The sequence below is a fragment of the Oncorhynchus mykiss genome, chromosome 25 (assembly GCF_013265735.2).
Source record: "Oncorhynchus mykiss isolate Arlee chromosome 25, USDA_OmykA_1.1, whole genome shotgun sequence".
In the NCBI taxonomy this organism is placed as follows: domain Eukaryota; kingdom Metazoa; phylum Chordata; class Actinopteri; order Salmoniformes; family Salmonidae; genus Oncorhynchus; species Oncorhynchus mykiss.
The window spans coordinates 2299338-2318212 of record NC_048589.1 but is presented as its reverse complement, the minus strand read 5'-3'; the positions used below and the strand labels follow the sequence as shown (position 1 = coordinate 2318212).

Sequence of the window (18875 nt, the reverse complement as noted above, 5' to 3'; positions counted from 1 at the left end):
TATCACTGTAATTGCACACACATTGATGTCAGACATGCACCTACCCCAATGCTCTGTATGTGATGTCTGGGATGAATGCAGGAGCAGAGTTCAGGAGCAGGACAAGACGCCCTCTTTTTGATTGATGGCTGATTTAAGGGCCTGTACCTGATAGGCCTATCTAGCTTATATGATTATGTTGGTCATCATGCTTCTTGACAGTGTCACAAAGTTTATTTTCTGCATGTTATTTAAAACATGATGAAAAAAACATGAATGTAAAGAATTTATTACAACAAAAACTAGAAAGGATTTAATGAGCAAACTTTAAAATGAAACTTCTTGGCAGGGAAATAACTCATTTGAATAAATGTGGGTTTTGACACTTATGTAGATGTCATAACTAGCCATAAAATAACGCAATATATGTCACAACAGGTGTAAATATATGGGTCATGACAGTGTTATAACCATATTATGACAGGTTATTTCAAGTTATGACACGTTATGACATGGTTATGACCTTGTCATCTCATCTTATGACACTGGGTGTCAAGTAATGTGTTACCTTATTGCTTCCCTTCAACATAAAAAAAATGATGAAACATACAGTACCAGTCAAAAGTATGGACACACCTACTCATTCAAGGGTTTTTCTTTAGTTTTACTATTTTCTACATTGTAGAATAATAGTGAAGAAGACATCAAAACGATGAAATAACACATGGAATCATGTAGTAACCAAAAAAGTGTTTAACAAATCAAAATATATTTGGGATTTTAGATTCGTCAAAGTAGCCACCCTTTGTTTTGATGACAGCTTTGCACGCTGTTGGTATTCTTTGTTGGCATTCTCTCAACCAGCTTCACCTGGAATGCCTTTCCAACAGTCTTGAAGGAGTTCCCACATATGTTGGGTACTTGTTGGGTACTTGTTGCAGTCCAACTCATCCCAAACCATCTCAATTGTGTTGAGGTCGGGTGATTGTGGAGGACAGGCCATCTGATGCAGCACTCCATCACTCTTCTTCTTGGTCAAATAGCCCTGTTGAAAAACAAATGACAGTCCCACAAAGCGCAAACCAGATGAGATGACGTATCGCTGCAGAATGCTGTTGTAGCCATGCTGGTTAAGTGTGCCTTGAATTCTAAATAAATCACTGACAGTGTCACCAGCAAAGCACCATCACACTTCCTCCTCCATGTTTCACGGTGGGAACCCCACATGCAGAGATCATCTGTTCACGTATTCTGCGTCTCACAAAGACACCGCAGTTGGAACCAAAAATTTGGACTCATCAGACTAAAGGACAGATATATGTTCAGATATTCAAATTTCCCCCTCCGACAAAGGTTGGCACAACCAGTTATTGAGTGTAAGGGGGCAAGGGCACACTGCGGCATTGGGTGTTGCGTAACTTTGTTTATTAAGTAAACTAAAGCAGTATCAATATGTTGTGTTATTTGTTCACTCAGGTTCCCTTCATCTAATATTAGGTTTTGGTTGAAGATCTGATAACATTTAGTGTCAGAAGTACAGTGCCTTGCGAAAGTATTCGGCCCCCTTGAACTTTGCGACCTTTTGCCACATTTCAGGCTTCAAACATAAAGATATAAAACTGTATTTTTTTGTAAAGAATCAACAACAAGTGGGACACAATCATGAAGTGGAACGACATTTATTGGATATTTCAAACTTTTTTAACAAATCAAAAACTGAAAAATTGGGCGTGCAAAATTATTCAGCCCCTTTACTTTCAGTGCAAACTCTCTACAGAAGTTCAGTCAGGATCTCTGAATGATCCAATGTTGACCTAAATGACTAATGATGATAAATACATTCCACCTGTGTGTAATCAAGTCTCCGTATAAATGCACCTGCACTGTGATAGTGTCAGAGGTCCGTTAAAAGCGCAGAGAGCATCATGAAGAACAAGAAACACACCAGGCAGGTCCGAGATACTGTTGTGAAGAAGTTTAAAGCCGGATTTGGATACAAAAATATTTCCCAAGCTTTAAACATCCCAAGGAGCACTGTGCAAGCGATAATATTGAAATGGAAGGAGTATCAGACCACTGCAAATCTACCAAGACCTGGCCGTCCCTCTAAACTTTCAGCTCATACAAGGAGAAGACCAGAGATGCAGCCAAGAGGCCCATGATCACTCTGGATGAACTGCAGAGATCTACAGCTGAGGTGGGAGACTCTGTCCATAGGACAACAATCAGTTGTATATTGCACAAATCTGGCCTTTATGGAAGAGTGGCAAGAAGAAAGCCATTTCTTAAAGATATCCATTAAAAAGACACACCAAACACGTGGAAGAAGGTGCTCTGGTCAGATGAAACCAAAATTGAACTTTTTGGCAACAATGCAAAACGTTATGTTTGGCGTAAAAGCAACACAGCTCATCACCCTGAACACACCATCTCCACTGTCAAACATGGTGGTGGCAGCATTATGGTTTGGGCCTGCTTTTCTTCAGCAGGGACAGGGAAGATGGTTCAAATTGATGGGAAGATGGATGGAGCCAAATACAGGACCATTCTGGAAGAATTCCAACAAGACAATGATCCAAAACATAAAGCAAAATCTACAATTGAATGGTTCAAAAATAAACATATCCAGGTGTTAGAATGGCCAAGTCAAAGTCCAGACCTGAATCCAATCGAGAATCTGTGGAAAGAACTGAAAACTGCTGTTCACAAATGCTCTCCATCCAACCTCACTGAGCTCGAGCTGTTTTGCAAGAAGGAATGGGAAAAAAATTCAGTCTCTCGATGTGCAAAACTGATAGAGACATACCCCAAGCGACTTACAGCTGTAATCGCAGCAAAAGGTGGCGCTACAAAGTATTAACTTAAGGGGGCTGAATAATTTTGCACGCCCAATTTTTCAGTTTTTGATTTGTTAAAAAGTTTGAAATATCCAATATATGTCGTTCCACTTCATGATTGTGTCCCACTTGTTGTTGATTCTTCACAAAAAAATACAGTTTTATATCTTTATGTTTGAAGCCTGAAATGTGGCAAAAGGTCGCAAAGTTCAAGGGGGCCGAATACTTTCGCAAGGCACTGTATATGCAAAAATAGACAATCAGAAAGGTGGCAAATACTTTATCACGGCACTGTATGTCATATGGGATGGATGGAGAGTGATTAAGTTGGGGGGGCTGTCTCGTCAAGGGTCTCTGAGCTTTATGGCTTCGACTCGATGGCCCTCGCACTCATCCGTCTCGCTCTCATTTTCTTTTGCTTCCGCAGATGTGCTGAACGATGCCATCTTCGACGAGGACCACGATGAGATGGTTATCGTGAAGGACATCGACATGTTCTCCATGTGCGAGCACCACCTGGTGCCCATCTTTGGCAGGGTAATATCACACACAGACACACACACACACACACCCCTATGCCCCTATCAGCACCACACCAGTCCAAAGGTGTACAATTTAATCACCAGTTATGGAGAATCTCTTCTAGAGGTGAGACCAAGTCATTGTTTTACAAGTCACAAGTAAGTCTCAAGTCTTAGCGCTCAGTCAAGACTGTCAAGTATCAAGTCAAATCTCAAGCCCTAAACTTTGAGTTTTGAGTCCTAAACAAGTGCTCTTCACCAAATGTAATACCATTTCATATTTTTAACAAGAGTAATAGTATATTACATTTACAAAAATCATGAATGCTTTTAAAAATATCTATATATTTATTACTTTCCAAATAAATGTTATATTCCCTTGGAACTACATGGTTAAAAAAAAAAACATAGTGATTGACTATCGAGGATTGTTATAGGGCGCAATCGGGCGATGTAGGCTTGTACACAATCACCCAACCTTAACACACACACACACACATACACTCTGTGTGGTTACAGTAGGCTAACATATGTCAATGGTTTTAGGAACAGCAGTAACATCAAGCAGGATTTAAGCTACCAAATGCCTAGCCAGTTGTAGCTCAATCTTGGGTGCAATGATCACGTTCCCGCACTGACTGACTGTGTGGAGGCTCATTGATTTTAACGTTACGTTAGCCTACATGATACACCAGTAAAGTAATAAAATATATAGCTGTCGACTATATTAGCCACGACTTACCATTCTTTGTGCAGCTTCAAATGTCGAACAAAGTTGGAAATTGTTGCGCCTCCGTCTGTAATTTTCTTCCCGCATGTTTTGTAAGTTGCAATCCGTTTTTTGTTGATACAGCGTAGTCTTTATATCCGAAAATAATGATTTGGGGTATCATCTTTCCAAGGGCTCCATCTGAATTCACCCGCCGACGATCCTCTGTACTGCCACGCACAACTTTTTCTCAGCTGGCACAATTTGATTGACCTCTGTCCGATTCAAACTGTAATCCGGTAAATGAAGAGTTGATGCACTGCACACTTTTTTTAACAGCATCAGTTTTAATATTTAATATTTAATATCAAGTCAGGTCGAGTCATAAGGCTCAAGTCCAAGTCAAGTCGCGAGTCATTGGTGTTAAAGTCAAAGTCGAGTTGCAAGTAATCATATTTGTGACTCGAGTCTGACTTGAGTCCAAGTCATGTGACTCGAGTCCACAACTCTGATCTCTTCTACTTTGGATTCATCACACATAACCCAAAAGGTACATTACTCAGTGGGAGACATTTGGCACATTACATTATTTTCTGATCACAGTTTTTATGTATCTCTTTGGTAATATTTTCACGTGTGTGGTAAATTTTCACAACTCTTAGTACAAAACTCCACTTATAATGTAAGGAGAACATTGGTTTAATCACCAAAACACAACATAATCATATCTTTTCAATGTAGTCGTTTTAACTACCAGTTAATCCAATAACAAACAATGTAAGATATGTATTTTAAATCGCCCTTAGAAGTGCTGAAAGTGGGCCTCCCGAGTGGCGTAGCGGTCTAAGACACTGCAGTGCTCGAGGCGTCACTACAGATCCGGGTTAAAACCCGGGCTGTGTCGCAGCCGGCCGCGACCGGAAGACCCACGAGGCGACAATACTGTAAATTACAATAGATTACACACTTAGGCAATACACTTATTAGGCAATACACTTACATTACCAAGAAAATTACCAAGTATAATTTCCATAATATCTATACAATGTGTGATCAATGAAGACATCCTCTAAAATCATTCTTGCAAAAAATGTAATTTTTATTTTTCGGATATAATTGCAACATAGGTATACTGTCTGTAATCAAATGAAAGAAATGAAAATTAATGAAAATAAAACAATGTTCAGCACTCATTCATTTGCATCAAGCCTGTCTTAATCATTTGGCCGTAAATTCTCATCCCCTTCACCTTGACAGGCCTGATCAATTTCATTGAGTATCACAATGAGGTGTGCAGCGTTTTAGGATCCAAGTAATGGCCTATGTCCTACCACACCATCTTCAGAGATAGCTGCGCACATGGAGATGTTTCCCCCAAGTTGTCCTTGCACTCGGACGGTTGCCCGTACGCCCATGGCGCTGAGTTTTGGCCAGGTTGAAGCCCACTTCGTCAACAAAGATATGCTTGTTATGGTTCACAGCAGTATCAAGCACCATCACCCTCTAAAAATATATTTTGGTTAGTTATTTTTACAGTAGTTCCAACATGAAATTGTGAAGTAGCATGTGCATTAAATAGTAACAGTAATACAGTAAATAGTGTGGTACCTGAAAATACTTGGCCTGCAGTTGTTTCACCCGGTCGTTGTTTCTCTCGAAGTGCATCAGGTAAATGTGTTTCATAGATACCTGGTTCCTCTTCAAAAGGCGTGTGACTGTTGGTAGGCTGATGGATGCCACATTGGCAAAGGTGTCATCTTTCTCTTCAATGACCTGCTTTATTTCAGACAGCCGTATGTCATTCCTGGCCCTTACCATTTCCACCACTGCCCACTCCTGCTGATCGGTCAGCACAGTCACAGCCACCACCATGGGGTCTTCTGTCAATTCTGAGGGTAGAACAGATATACTGTCAATATATCATACTGTAAGAATACTGTGAAATGTTTTGTGAATTTACATGCATTACAATATGTCATTTAGTATATATGTAATGGTAACGCATAGTGCATATCCTGTAGATTTATCTGTTTTTTTGTTCTCATGATCGAATTGACAATTGATCTTTTCAGATTGGGGTAAACTAATCTGGCAGCCTCTGCTATGGTAAGGTCTCTGTTTATTAGACCCAACAGTTCCAAGCCGTCTGCCTCCCTCTCTCTGATGTCCACCTCTTTGACAGTGCCCATGTCTACTTCTTTGACCTTTTTGATGGGGCCCATGCCCACCTCTTTGATGGGGCCCACACCCACCTCTTTGATGGGGCCCATGCCCACCTCTTTGATCTCTTTGATGGGGCCCATGCCCACCTCTTTGACCTCTTTGATGGGGCCCATGCCCACCTCTTTGACCTCTTTGATGGTGTCCATTCTCAAAATCCATATATAGTAGACAAACCCGTTTTAGAATCTATTGTGAAAGGCAATTACTTTATATGAAAGGTGTTTCTAGATGTAGGTTTGGTGAAAACGTTACTGTGTGATTTTGTGTGTTGTACTTGTGAAAGTAGTACCAAAGCGATAAAAAAACTAAAAGAAGACGTCTTATAACAAGATTACAACCTCACGTTCTCTGCTACAACCAGATAAAAATATATTTTGAATTCCTTTTACAACCAGTAAACAACCTGACCATGATGTCATAAAAGTCATTTGAACCTGTTTTTCCTGCTGGGTAATACTGTATGTTAAATCACTGAAAGAAGGCTTAAGGTCAAAGTCACCCTGTGTTGTACTCCACTAGCTTCGAATAGTCCCTGCAATATGCAACTGTTCAGGGAAGCCAGGAACCAATACACACAGTCAGTTAGGAAAGCAAAGGCTAGCTTTTTCAAACAGAAATTTGCATCCTGCAGCACCAATTCCAAAACGTTTTGGGACACTGTAAAGTCTATGGAGAATAGAAGTACCTCCTCACAGCTGCCCACTGCACTGAGACTAGGAAACACTGTCACCACTGATAAATCCATGATAATCGAGAATTTCAAAAACAATTTCTCTACGGCTGGCCATGCTTTGCACCTGGCTACCCCAACCCCGACCAACAGCTCTGCAACTGGCCCAAGCCCCCCCCCCCCCCCCCCTCGCTTCTCCTTCACCCAAAATCAGACAGCTGATGTTCTGAAAGAGCTGCTGATCCCTACAAATCAGCTGGGCTAGACACTCTGGACCCTCTCTTCCTAAAATTATCCGCCGCCCTTGTTGCAGCCCCTATTACTAGTCTGTTCAACCTCTCTTTCGTATCGTCTGAGATTCCTAAAGATAGGAAAGCGGCCGCTGTCATCCCCCATATTCTTATCGGAAGACTCAACAGCCTTCGTTTCTCAAATGACTGCCTCGCCTGGTTCACTAACTACTTCTCAGAGTTCATTGTGTCAAATCGGAGGGTCTGTGGTCCGGACCTCTGGCAGTCTCTATGGGGGTGCCACAGGGTTCAATTCTCGGGCAGACTCTTTTCTCTGTATATATCAATGATTTCGCTCTTGCTGCGGTGATTTTTTTCCATCCACCTCTACGCAGACGACACCATTCTGTATACATCTGGCCCTTCTTTGGACACTGTGCTAACAAACCTCCAAATGTGCTTCAACGCCATACAATACTCCTTCCGTGGCCTCCAACTGCTTTTAAATGCTAGTAAAATGAAATGCATACTCTTCAACCGATGGCTGCCCGCACCTGCCCGCCCGACTAGCATCACTAATCTGGACGGTTCTGACTTAGAATATGTGGACAACTATAAATACCTAGGTGTCTGGTTAGACTGTAAACTCTCCTTCCAGAGATGCACATTAAGCATCTCCAATCCATAGTTAAATCTAGAATTGGCTTCCAATTTGCAACAACGCCTCCTTCACTCATGCTGCCAAACATACCCTTGTAAAACTGACCATCCTACCTATCCTTGATGTCGGCAATGTCATTTACAAAATAGCCTCTAACACTCTACTCAGACTGCATCCAATTTGCTATCACAGTGCCATCCGTTTTGCCACCAAAGCCCCATATACTACCCACCACTGCGACCTGTATGCTCTCATTGGCTGGTCCTCGCTACATATTTGTCGCCAAACCCACTGGCTCCAGGTCATCTACAAGTCTTTGCTAGGTTAAGCTCCGCCTTATCTCAGCTCAGCTCACTCCCACCCGTAGCACGCGCCCCAACAGGTATATTTCACTGGTCATCCCCAAAGCCAACACCTAGTTTGGCCGCCTTTCCTTCCAGTTCTCTGTTGCCAATGACTTGAACAAATTGCAAAAATCACTGAAGAGACTTATATCTCCCTCACTAACTTTAAGCGTCAGCTGTCAGAGCAGCTTACTGATCGCTACAGCTGTACACAGCCCATCTGTAAATATCTTATGCACAACAGTATTTTTACTTGCACATCCTCATCTGCACATCTATCACTTCAGTGTTAATGCTAAATTGTAATTACTTCGGCACTATTGTCCTATTTATTGCCTTACTTCATTTGCACACACTGTATACAGATTTTTCTATTGTGTTATTGACTGTACGTTTGTTTATCCCATGTGTAACTCTGTGTTGTCTTTGTCGCACTGCTTTGCTTTATCTTGGCCAGGTCGCAGTTGTAAATGAGAACTTACCTGGTTAAATAAAGGTGAAATGAAAAAAATGAAAAATTGGCCACAGATAAAATTACGTCAAATCACGTTATATCTACTGTAGCTTAACTAGCAAGGTAGACAAGCAGTCATCATTATGAATCACGTGGACAATCTACTGGCAAATGCGTTTCAATCCTTGTCATATGAAGAGAAATGATAGATAAAAAGTATCGGTGCCATTGGACATAAACATTACACACGAAGTTTGAAATTTCAAATTCAACAATGAGTGGTTTGGAAGGAATCATTGGCTAACTGCAAGCTTTGTAAAGCAATCACTAGCCGGCTATTCAGTGGAGTGAGTGTGTGGTCCAAGTCTGAGTTTAAGGGTCTCTTTTCCAACCGTAAATGGATAAACATTCAACACCATGGGCATTGGCCATGCTGTCAATCCAGCATGACTTCTGTCACGTTCAAAACAACTGGAAATTCAGAATGAGGAAATCTCAGACTTCAGGGAGTTCAAGACAATTGGGAGGGGGGGGGGAACGAGCTCCGACTGGGGAAAATAAGTTTAGAACAGTCATCCAACTCGGAATTCCACGTCGGGAACTCAGGCCTATTTTGATTATTTTTTTAAGTTCCCAGTTGTCTTCAAAGCACCATAAATCCAGAGAATGCCTGCCTTTGATTACAAAGTTTGCCTACAAGAACTGCTGTACCACCTTCCTGTTCAAGTGAGCACAGCACATCAAGGTGAGTCTAAAAATGTATTGTAGGCTGCTGCATAAATTGTCATTTTCCAGGGAGATATGTATCCTGTAGCAAAGAAAGTAAAACTAAGTGTATGTTGTGTAGTAAGCTGTTAGTAGCCCATGTGCCTCACCCTAATTATTTGGGCCTTTGCCCCTTCATAATGTAGCCTACTGTTCTGACTTGGTGGTGCCTGTTTTAGAGAAATGTAATCATTGAACATTGTAAGCTTTCATTGTCTGCTTATATGCCCCCTTTATTTATCCTATGGTTCTAACTTGGTGTACATGAAGAATACTGTAAGAACGGCACATGTTCTGAATTCTGTCGATGTACATTTCAAAAGTGCTGAAAAAATTGTTATATTGACTACGTTCATCCTAGCTCGCTCATTAATGTTTAATTATGCCATAGTTTGTACATCTAAATTAGTAGAAACTAGTAGAAACCACATTTGTTTAAGCAAGTCAGCCATATCAGCTATGTTTTTTAAAAACGCTGTAAATGAGGCTGAATTAACTGTTTCGCTGCCATACAAGGCTCCACTGATAGCCAGGTGTAGCAGTGGTAAGGATTCACTCTATGGTGCTGAAAAGACAGCTTTATGTAGGCCCTAACAGTTTGTGGGCACCGTTTGTCACTGTTATAGTGCAATTAATGTATTGTTTAGTGTTGTGTTATATTATGGCTTTGCTGGCATGCATCTAAACATTTTGGGGGGAGTTTTCCCCACCAAGATTTGCATGCTAAAATCGCCACTGATGATGCCACAATTGTGAGAGGAGTAACCTACTGATAAAGGCTTTCTTTGTCCACTGATGAGCCTGTAATTGAGCCCAGCTGTGATTAAACTACTGGTAAATAAAAATGTCCCGCAGCACCGACCAAGGGTGTGTTCCAAATGGCACCCTATTGCACTACTTTTGACCAGGGCCCATAGGACTCTTAAGGAAATGTAGTGGACTATATTGGGAAAAGGGTGACATTTGGAAGGCCACGCAAATCAGATGAAATCCCATTAGCAGGGATTCAAGTGAGACACGCTTGCCTCTGGAAATTCTCCTGTTTGACATTTAGTACCGTAGACCTAGCATTCTGCCCTCTATTCTCCCCTCATCTTACCCTGCAGGTGTTTGCCATTTAAGACAAAGAGGGAGGCAATTTATACTTTCACATCCCTTTCACGCCTGCAAAAGGGCCATGATGATAGAGGGAGCAAGCGTTACACATACTCACAAAGAGACACACACACAGACTGTGACTTTTTCTCTTTGTGCTGTGTGTGTTTTTGTTTTTCAGCAGCTGGCTGTCAGAAGGCCACTTTGTTTCCGTTCATCTCCTTCCCCCGCTGATAGCTCCCTGTCGTCGTCACAAGCGCTAGTCGCCTCTTATCCACGCACTCATCTATTTCCCTGCACGTCTATCCATGCTGCCCGCTGAGTGCTATAATGACTCACCGATTTCTCCCCGCCAACTGAAATATGGAGCCGTTTGGTGCTCTCTTTTTTTCATTTTCGTCACGCCTCCAGTCAGTCAGTTGTCTTTTAATAACGCTTTTAGTGTTTGTCATCACCTTGCGACAACTTGATATTGTTTTTCATTGTGTTTGGCTTTAATGTATACCTTTACACCCCATACATTTGAAAAACCACGAAACCCATCTCTGAACCCTACTTTTAATCAAACTTGAATCCCGTCTTTTCGAAGTGAAGTGAAAGTGTTGTTTATTTACCCAGTTCAGAAATTCGCTTTTTAAACGTGCAGCAGTGAGCCGAAAGGAAGAAGCTGAAGAGCTTGGACGAAGATAGTTAAATGATGCCATCTTTATCACAACCAACCAGAAAGAGAGAGGGGGAGGGGGACCGGAGAGGAGGATAAAATCCTTGCATGCATGCCCTTTCTCTCAGCCTGTTTCATCAAATTGCTGCTGACATTTGAATGGAGGATGGAGGGTGAGGGGTGCCACTTAGCCTCCCAGTCATACGCAGAAGCAGGCTCAACCAGCTGGATGGGGAGGAGAGTCTAGATCTCGATCCGCTTCTAATCTTTTATCTGCTGCTTATTTATCCACGGGTAGACGTGACTCCCTTACCTCCCCTGTACTCCTCCGATGACCTTTAGATAATGTTGCCTTTTGTCTTGGCGTCTTATGATTCATGTCTTTACCACGCCTGTCATGGAGAAACACAAATGTTTAGCTTGCCTACTTCATACTGTATGATGCAGTGGCGGTCAGTGCCGTTTATGATGAGGGAGGATTATATATTTTTTTTCATGAGCAAGGCCTTATTTCTATTACAGCATGTTGGATGACTGCCATTCATATTACATTCACCCAGTTCAATGTAACATCGATAGGTTTAGGCTACTACATGATACTCTAATTTCCCCTATAACCATCATGAGGTTGAACCTAGCCTATGAATGAAAGTTTACAACGTAGGTGCACACAGGTTGGGAGAAGAATTTGAGATGACAGACAATGACACATGGACAGACCGTGACACATGTCAATACCGCCTTGCACACTTGTCTGCACCTAGCTTATCTAGGGTGTAATCATTAGTCCAACAAATTCAAGTATTTCTATCCATGTTTTGTTTGCTTCCGTTTTAAGAAAAACAATTAAACAGAATCAGTGGTTGTTTTCATTCTAGCCTCTATTCACTCTCCTCTCACCTTTTCCCTTGGTTTGTGGACTTGAATGAACAACACATCAGCTGTATGTGACCAGGTGAAAAAACCTTTCCAAGCCCAAACCATGTCATAACCGCTACACACAGCCTACATCGTTGTCCCCATATTAGCTAAAGTAACGTTCTAGTCAACATAGCTAATAGAACTAATGTGTTGGTAAACCTGCTACAATCATGCAGTAACGTTAGTGTATAGTCAGTAAGCAGATAGACCGACGGGCCCCGGTGGCAATAAATTAGTTAAACCAAAAGCTTACCTTGACTTGGAAGAGTTCCAGTGTTGTGTTGGATAGTCATAGCCAGCTAGCTAACATAGCATCCCTCTGTTTGAATGTTTGGGTGTTTGAGTAACTAAACTAGCCAGCTGCATTGGCTAGCTAAGTAAGTGAAACTGAAAGTTTGTCATTTTTTAAATCTTTCTCTCTCTCTCTCTCTCTTGCTTCTCCTTCATTTTTGAAGCACTTAATTTGTTGAAAACTGTTCAACTATTGTCTTTCTCTCTCTCTTTGAGTGAACTACTCACCACATGTTATGCACTGCAGCGCTAGCTAGCTGTAGCTTATGCTTTCAGTACTAGATTAATTCTCTGATCCTTTCATTGGGTGGACGACGTCAGTTCATGCTGCAAGAGCTATAATAGGTTGGAGGACGTCCTCTGGAAGTTGTCATAATTACTGTGTAAGTCTATGAAAGAGGGTGAGAACCAAGAGCCTCCTAGGTTTTGTATTGAAGTCAAATCAAAATAGCCCTTTGTACATCAGCTGATATCTCAAAGTGCTGTACAGAAACCCAGCCTAAAACCTCAAACAGCAAGCAATACAGGTGTAGAAGCACGGTCAATGTACCAAGAGGAGAACGGAAGCCAGCTGTTCTCGTGCCTAGGTGTTGCCTAGGTTTTAGCTTAGCGAGCTAACACAGTCAACCACTGAGATTCATTGAGTGTACAAAACATTAAGAACACCTGATCTTTCTATGACAGACTGACCAGGTGAATTCAGGTGAAAGCTATAATCCCCTATTGATTTCCCTTGTTAAATCCACTTCAATCAGTGTACATGAAGGGAGACAGGTTTAAGAAGCCTTGAGACAATTAAGACATGAATTGTGTGTGTGTGTGCCATTCAGAGGGTGAATGGGCAAGACAAAAGATTGATGTGCCTTTAAACGGGGTATGGTAGTAGGTGCCAGGCGCACCGGTTTGAGTCAAGAACTGCAACGCTGCTGCGTTTTTCACACTCAACAGTTTCCTGTGTGTATCAAGAATGGTCCACCACCCGAAGGACATCCAGCCAACTTGACACAACTGTGGGAAGCATTGGAGTCAACATGGGCCAGCATCCCTGTGGAATGCTTTCGGCACTTTGAAGAGTTCACGCCCCGACAAATTGAGTCAAAATGGGTCAAAATTGACAAAATGGGTCAATATTAGGAAGGTGTTCTTAATGTTTTGTACACGGAGTGTATACTGTACATAGACATACCAGTTAGGTCTGTCTGGGGAATTGCAGAATTTGGGGCAACATGATTTACTGTCTGTGGTTGTGGATATGCTATAGTAAGGATCTTGGACATCACTAATGACTGACATGGTCTCTCTTTTCTCCCCCAGGTCCACATAGGCTATCTCCCCAATAAAAGGGTGCTGGGCCTCAGCAAGCTGGCCAGGTAAGAGAGTATGGACAGTTTAACAGTTTGTTTGCTATTGTTGCCAAAGATATAACAAAACATTTAATGGGTCAGCACTCTGCACACAAAAAGATGTCGCAAAAAACATACTTAATTTTTTGTTTTTCTAAATAATGTTGACTGGTTCAGGGATAGCATAACCAAATGATTCGACTTAATAAGGATCCGCTCCCTTTTTTCAATTTTCGTCTAAATTGACATACCCAAATCTAACTGCCTGTAGCTCTGGACCTGAAGCAAGGATATGCATATTATTGATACCATTTGAAAGGAAACACTTTGAAGTTTGTGGAAATGTGAAATGAATGTAGGAGAATATAAAATATTGGTAAAAGATAATACATTTTTTTTTTTTTTTTTTTTTTTTTTTTTGTACCATAATTTTTGAAATGCAAGAAGAAGGCCATAATGAATTATTCTAGCCCAGGCACAGTTTAAACTTTGGCCACTAGATGGCAGCAGTGTATGTGCAAAGTTTTAGACTGATCCAATGAACTATTGCATATCTATTAAAAATGTTGTATCCATACTGCCCAAATGTGCCTAAATGGTTTATTCATACATTTTCAAGTTCATAATTGTGCACTCTCCTCAAACAATAGCATGGTATTCTTTCACTGTAATAGCTACTGTAAATTGAAAAGTGCAGTTAGATTAACAAGAATTTAAGCTTGCTGCCCATATCAGAAATGTCTGTGTCCTGGGAATTTTTTTGTTTTTTACAACCTCATGCTAATTACATTAGCCTTCGTTAGCTCAACAGTACCGAGGTTGGGACACCGATCCTGTAGAGGCTTTAATATCCTTCTTCAGTGTGTAGGTATCGTTAGTTATTTAAATTCTTGTCAATATACCAGGGAACCGATCAAGGTTCCGAATTCATATGACAAAAAAATAATAACAGGAAGGTTGAATATTGTGATATTGGAGGGATTGGGATTACCTAGACTCGTGCAGTATCATCATGTGTGAATATGTAATCTGTTCTTCGTGAGTCCTTCAGACAGTACAGTACGGTCACTTATTAAATAATAGGAACTAGAACACTTAGCAATGATGAGTCTGAACTAAGAACCTGACTCATGTTGTAACTCGGAGTAAGCTGGTCCTGGGTTTAGTGGGTTAGCGGTACATTAGCTTCTACAATGTAGCATTCAGATAACATAGTTTTAGCATAGCGCTAGTGTTTACGGTAGGGCTGTTTAAGTGGAGAGGCTGCTCATGGTGGAGCTGTAAGCTGATTAGGAGTGTGTAAGTGACAAGCGAGGACTCTGATCCCACCTGACCCCAATACCTGAGCCCCTTTCACTAACACCTATTCTTACTTCCCTTCCCTGGCCTGGAGTCTCACTCACAGACATCTCACCAGGCACGCACACAGACAGTTACGCATGCAAACTTTAAGCACATGGTCTTATACACTCTGGTAGCACACAAGCTGATACTCCAGTGCTTACACAAACACACAGACCACACACACCACATAACACAATATATATCCAAAACCACAAAGATGCCTCCAAGTGATGTGATTTACAATACCTGTAAAGTGGAGTAATATTTGTATATAATGTGCATATTATATATTGCCTTCAGAAAGTATTCAAACCAATTGACTTTTTCTACATTTTGTTGTGTTACAGCCTGCATTTTTACTTGGTTAAATTTAGATTTTGTCACTGTGTCACAATACCCCATAATGTCAAAATGGAATGTTTAGAAATTAATTCAAATGTAATAGCTGAAATGTCTTGAGTCAATAATTATTAAACCCCTTTGTTATGGCAAGCCTAAATAAGTTAAGGTGTAAACATGTGCTTAGCAAGTCACATAATACATTGCCTGGACTCACTCTGTGTGCAGTAAGTGCTTTTTTAATTACTGCCTCATCTCTGTACCCCACACATGCAATTATCTGGAAGGTCCCTCAGTCGATCAGTGAATTTCAAATACAGATTCAACCATAGAGACCAGGGAGGTTTTCCAATGCCTCACAAAGAAGGGTAGCTACTATTACATGGGTAAAAATAATAAATCAGACATCAAATATCCCATTAAGCATGCTGAAGCTATTAATTACACTTTGGCTGATGTATCAATACACCCATACACCTTTACAACTAAGATATTTTTCTACTAACTAAAGCATCCCGCCAACTTTTTGCCTACTTTTGCCAGCGACAAAGCCTCTATTTTTATTTCTGCCAACCGCCCTAGTCATGATTGTGGTAAAGTTCTGCGAACGGCTTCGTATTTTTTTTATTTATTTCACCTTTATTTAAACAGGTAGGCAAGTTGAGAACAAGTTCTCATTTACAATTGCGACCTGGCCAAGATAAAGCAAAGCAGTTCGACACATACAACGACACAGAGTTACACATGGAGTAAAACAAACATATAGTCAATACAGTATAAACAAGTCTATATACGATGTGAGCAAATGAGGTGAGATAAGGGAGGTAAAGGCAAAAAGGCCATGGTGGCAAAGTAAATACAATATAGCAAGTAAAACACTGGAATGGTAGATTTGCAATGGGAGAATGTGCAAAGTAGAAATAAAAATAATGGGGTGCAAAGGAGCAAAATAAAAAAAATACAGTAGGGTAGTTGTTTGGGCTAAATTATAGGTGGGCTATGTACAGGTGCAGTAATCTGTGATGAAATGTAGCTGTAATGCTAATGCGGCATTGGCACACACTACACTCTTGAAAGTTGCTAGGCAGTGCCCGTTACTACTATCCTCCTGCCAGTTGTAAACTTAGCGAGTGTAATGATTGTCGTCGGGAGAAGGAGAAGAGGACCAAAGTGCAGCGTGGTACGTATTCATAATAATTTGAATAAAGATGAATACTGAACAAAAACAACAAACCGACAAACAAACAGTTCTGTAAGGTGCACCAAAAACACTAAACAGAAAATAACTACCGACAAATCATAGTGGGAAAACAGGCTGCCTAAGCATGGTTCTCAATCAGAGACAACGATAAACAGTTGCCTCTGATTGGGAACCATAACAGGCCAAACACAGAAATACAAAAACATAGAACAACACATAGAATGCCCACCTCAACTCACGTCATGATCAAACTAAAATAGAGACATAAAAAAAGGAACTAAGGTCAGCACGTGACAGCGAGGCATGTCACTTCACCGATCTCTTTGCATAGCCCACCCCATGCACTGTTTTCTTAACCACAACAGGGTGGACCCATAAATAAATATTTAATAAATATCACTCAATGACGAAAATATTGGAATAGAGTAGGCTAATGCAATTGAAGCCATCAAATTGTTGCTTACTGAAACTCCAAAAGTCATCCAATTGTCATGATTAATTTGAAGCAGTAGCTTACCCGCGTGTCTATTTCAGCACCGTTTCACGCTGCTTTGAGACAAGCGTGGGGACTCGTCTTGATAAATCAACCAATGTCAGATTTTTGTTTTCATTGAATCTCTATTTGGATATTGGTTAGGCTACATTTAGGCTGGAGAAATGTTAGCTAAATTGAAGTGAGTACTGCTAATGGTCCTCTTTACTTGGCTCATGTATTATCACTGATCAGAACATTTTGCCAGCATGTTATGTAGTTTAGCAAGTGTATTGTTTTGCTCTTCACTCTCAGTCGCTGAGTAGCCTAGGTCTACTTCCAACCAAAAGCCGGTGACTCATATTAATCAATCAATGTGATTTTGTTTCACTGAATCTCCGTTTGTATATTTGGTTAATTCTCTGGCTGGGCAAATAAGTGGAGGTGGTATAGCTCATCGTATTTGTTTGCTCATGTATCACTGATCAGAAAGATTTTCCATGCAACAATGTTGCCTAAATCAAGTGTACAGTGGAAGTCGGAAGTTTAGATACACTTAGGTTGGAGTCATTAAAACTTGTTTTTCAACCGCTTCACAAATGTCTTGTTAACAAAACTATAGTTTTGGCAAGTCGGTTAGGACATCTACTTTGTGCATGACACAAGTAAGTGTCATGCACAAACATGACAATTGTTTACAGACAATTGTTTACAGACAGTTTATTTAACTTATAATTCACTTATAATTCAGTGTATTAAAACTCCAGAAAATGATGACATGGCTTTAGAAGCTTCTGATAGGCAAATTGACATCATGTGAATCAATTGGAGGTCTACCTGTGGATGTATTTCAAGGCCTACCTTGAAACTCAGTGCCTCCTTGCTTGACATCATGGGAAAATCAAAAGAAATCAGCCAAGACCTTTAAAAAAATTGTAGACCTCCATAAGTCTGGTTCATCCTTGGGAGCAATTTCCAAATGCCTGAAGGTACCATGTTCATCTGTACAAACAATAGTACGCAAGTATAAACACCGTGGAACCACGCAGCTGTCATCCCGCTCAGGAAGGAGACGCGTTCTGTCTCCTAGAGATGAATGTACTTGGTGCGAAAAGTGCAAATCAATCCCAGAACAACAGCAAAGGACCTTGTGAAGATGCTGGAGGAAACAGGTACAAAAGTATCTATATCCACAGTAAAACGAGTCCTATATCGACATAACCTGAAAGGCCGCTCGGCAAGGAAGAAGCCACTGCTCCAAAACCGCCATAAAAAATATGTAAAAGTAAATAACCAGCCATTCCGTTCCCAATCCGATCTCTAGCTTTGTGCTCGTGGGTGTGTGTGTGTGTGGTGTCTGGTGTGGGTGGGTGGTGTGTGTGTGCTCGCGCATGTTAGGCTACATTGTGAGCTAACTTCTAGATAGTATCGCTACTTCAATCATAGCTGGTATGAGGATTACAAATGGGTGGAATATTCTACAGTATTTCAAAGGACCGTGCTTTGTGCTTTGCCTGCTGCCACTTTCAACATCCAGGAAACCATGGTGGAGAGAAGGCGGCATTTACCCATGATGGTTACCAGAACTGGAAGCAGGCAACAAGTTCATTCAAGACACACAATGCTAGTGTGGAGCATAAATATGCAATGACAGCGTGGAATGTGTGGACTATTCAGAAAGGGTCTGGCTCAACAACATGCAAAGCTCTAAGTGATGGACATTCGAAAATAGTCAGAGAGAAAGCAGTTCGACACATACAACAACAAAGAGTTACACGTGGAATACACAAGCATACAATCAATAATACAGTAGAA

At 41.0% G+C, this 18875-nt stretch overlaps 1 protein-coding gene across 1 annotated transcript in view; it reads left to right on the top strand.

Moving 5' to 3' along the window:
• LOC100136794 (GTP cyclohydrolase 1-like) overlaps positions 1–18875 on the top strand; it is a 43032-nt gene that overhangs the window by 11735 nt on the left and 12422 nt on the right. Inside the window, exons 2-3 of the mRNA XM_021584318.2 lie at positions 3244–3353; positions 13676–13731. Coding sequence (XP_021439993.1) covers positions 3244–3353; positions 13676–13731 — 166 coding nt within the window. The remainder of the gene's footprint in view (positions 1–3243; positions 3354–13675; positions 13732–18875) is intronic.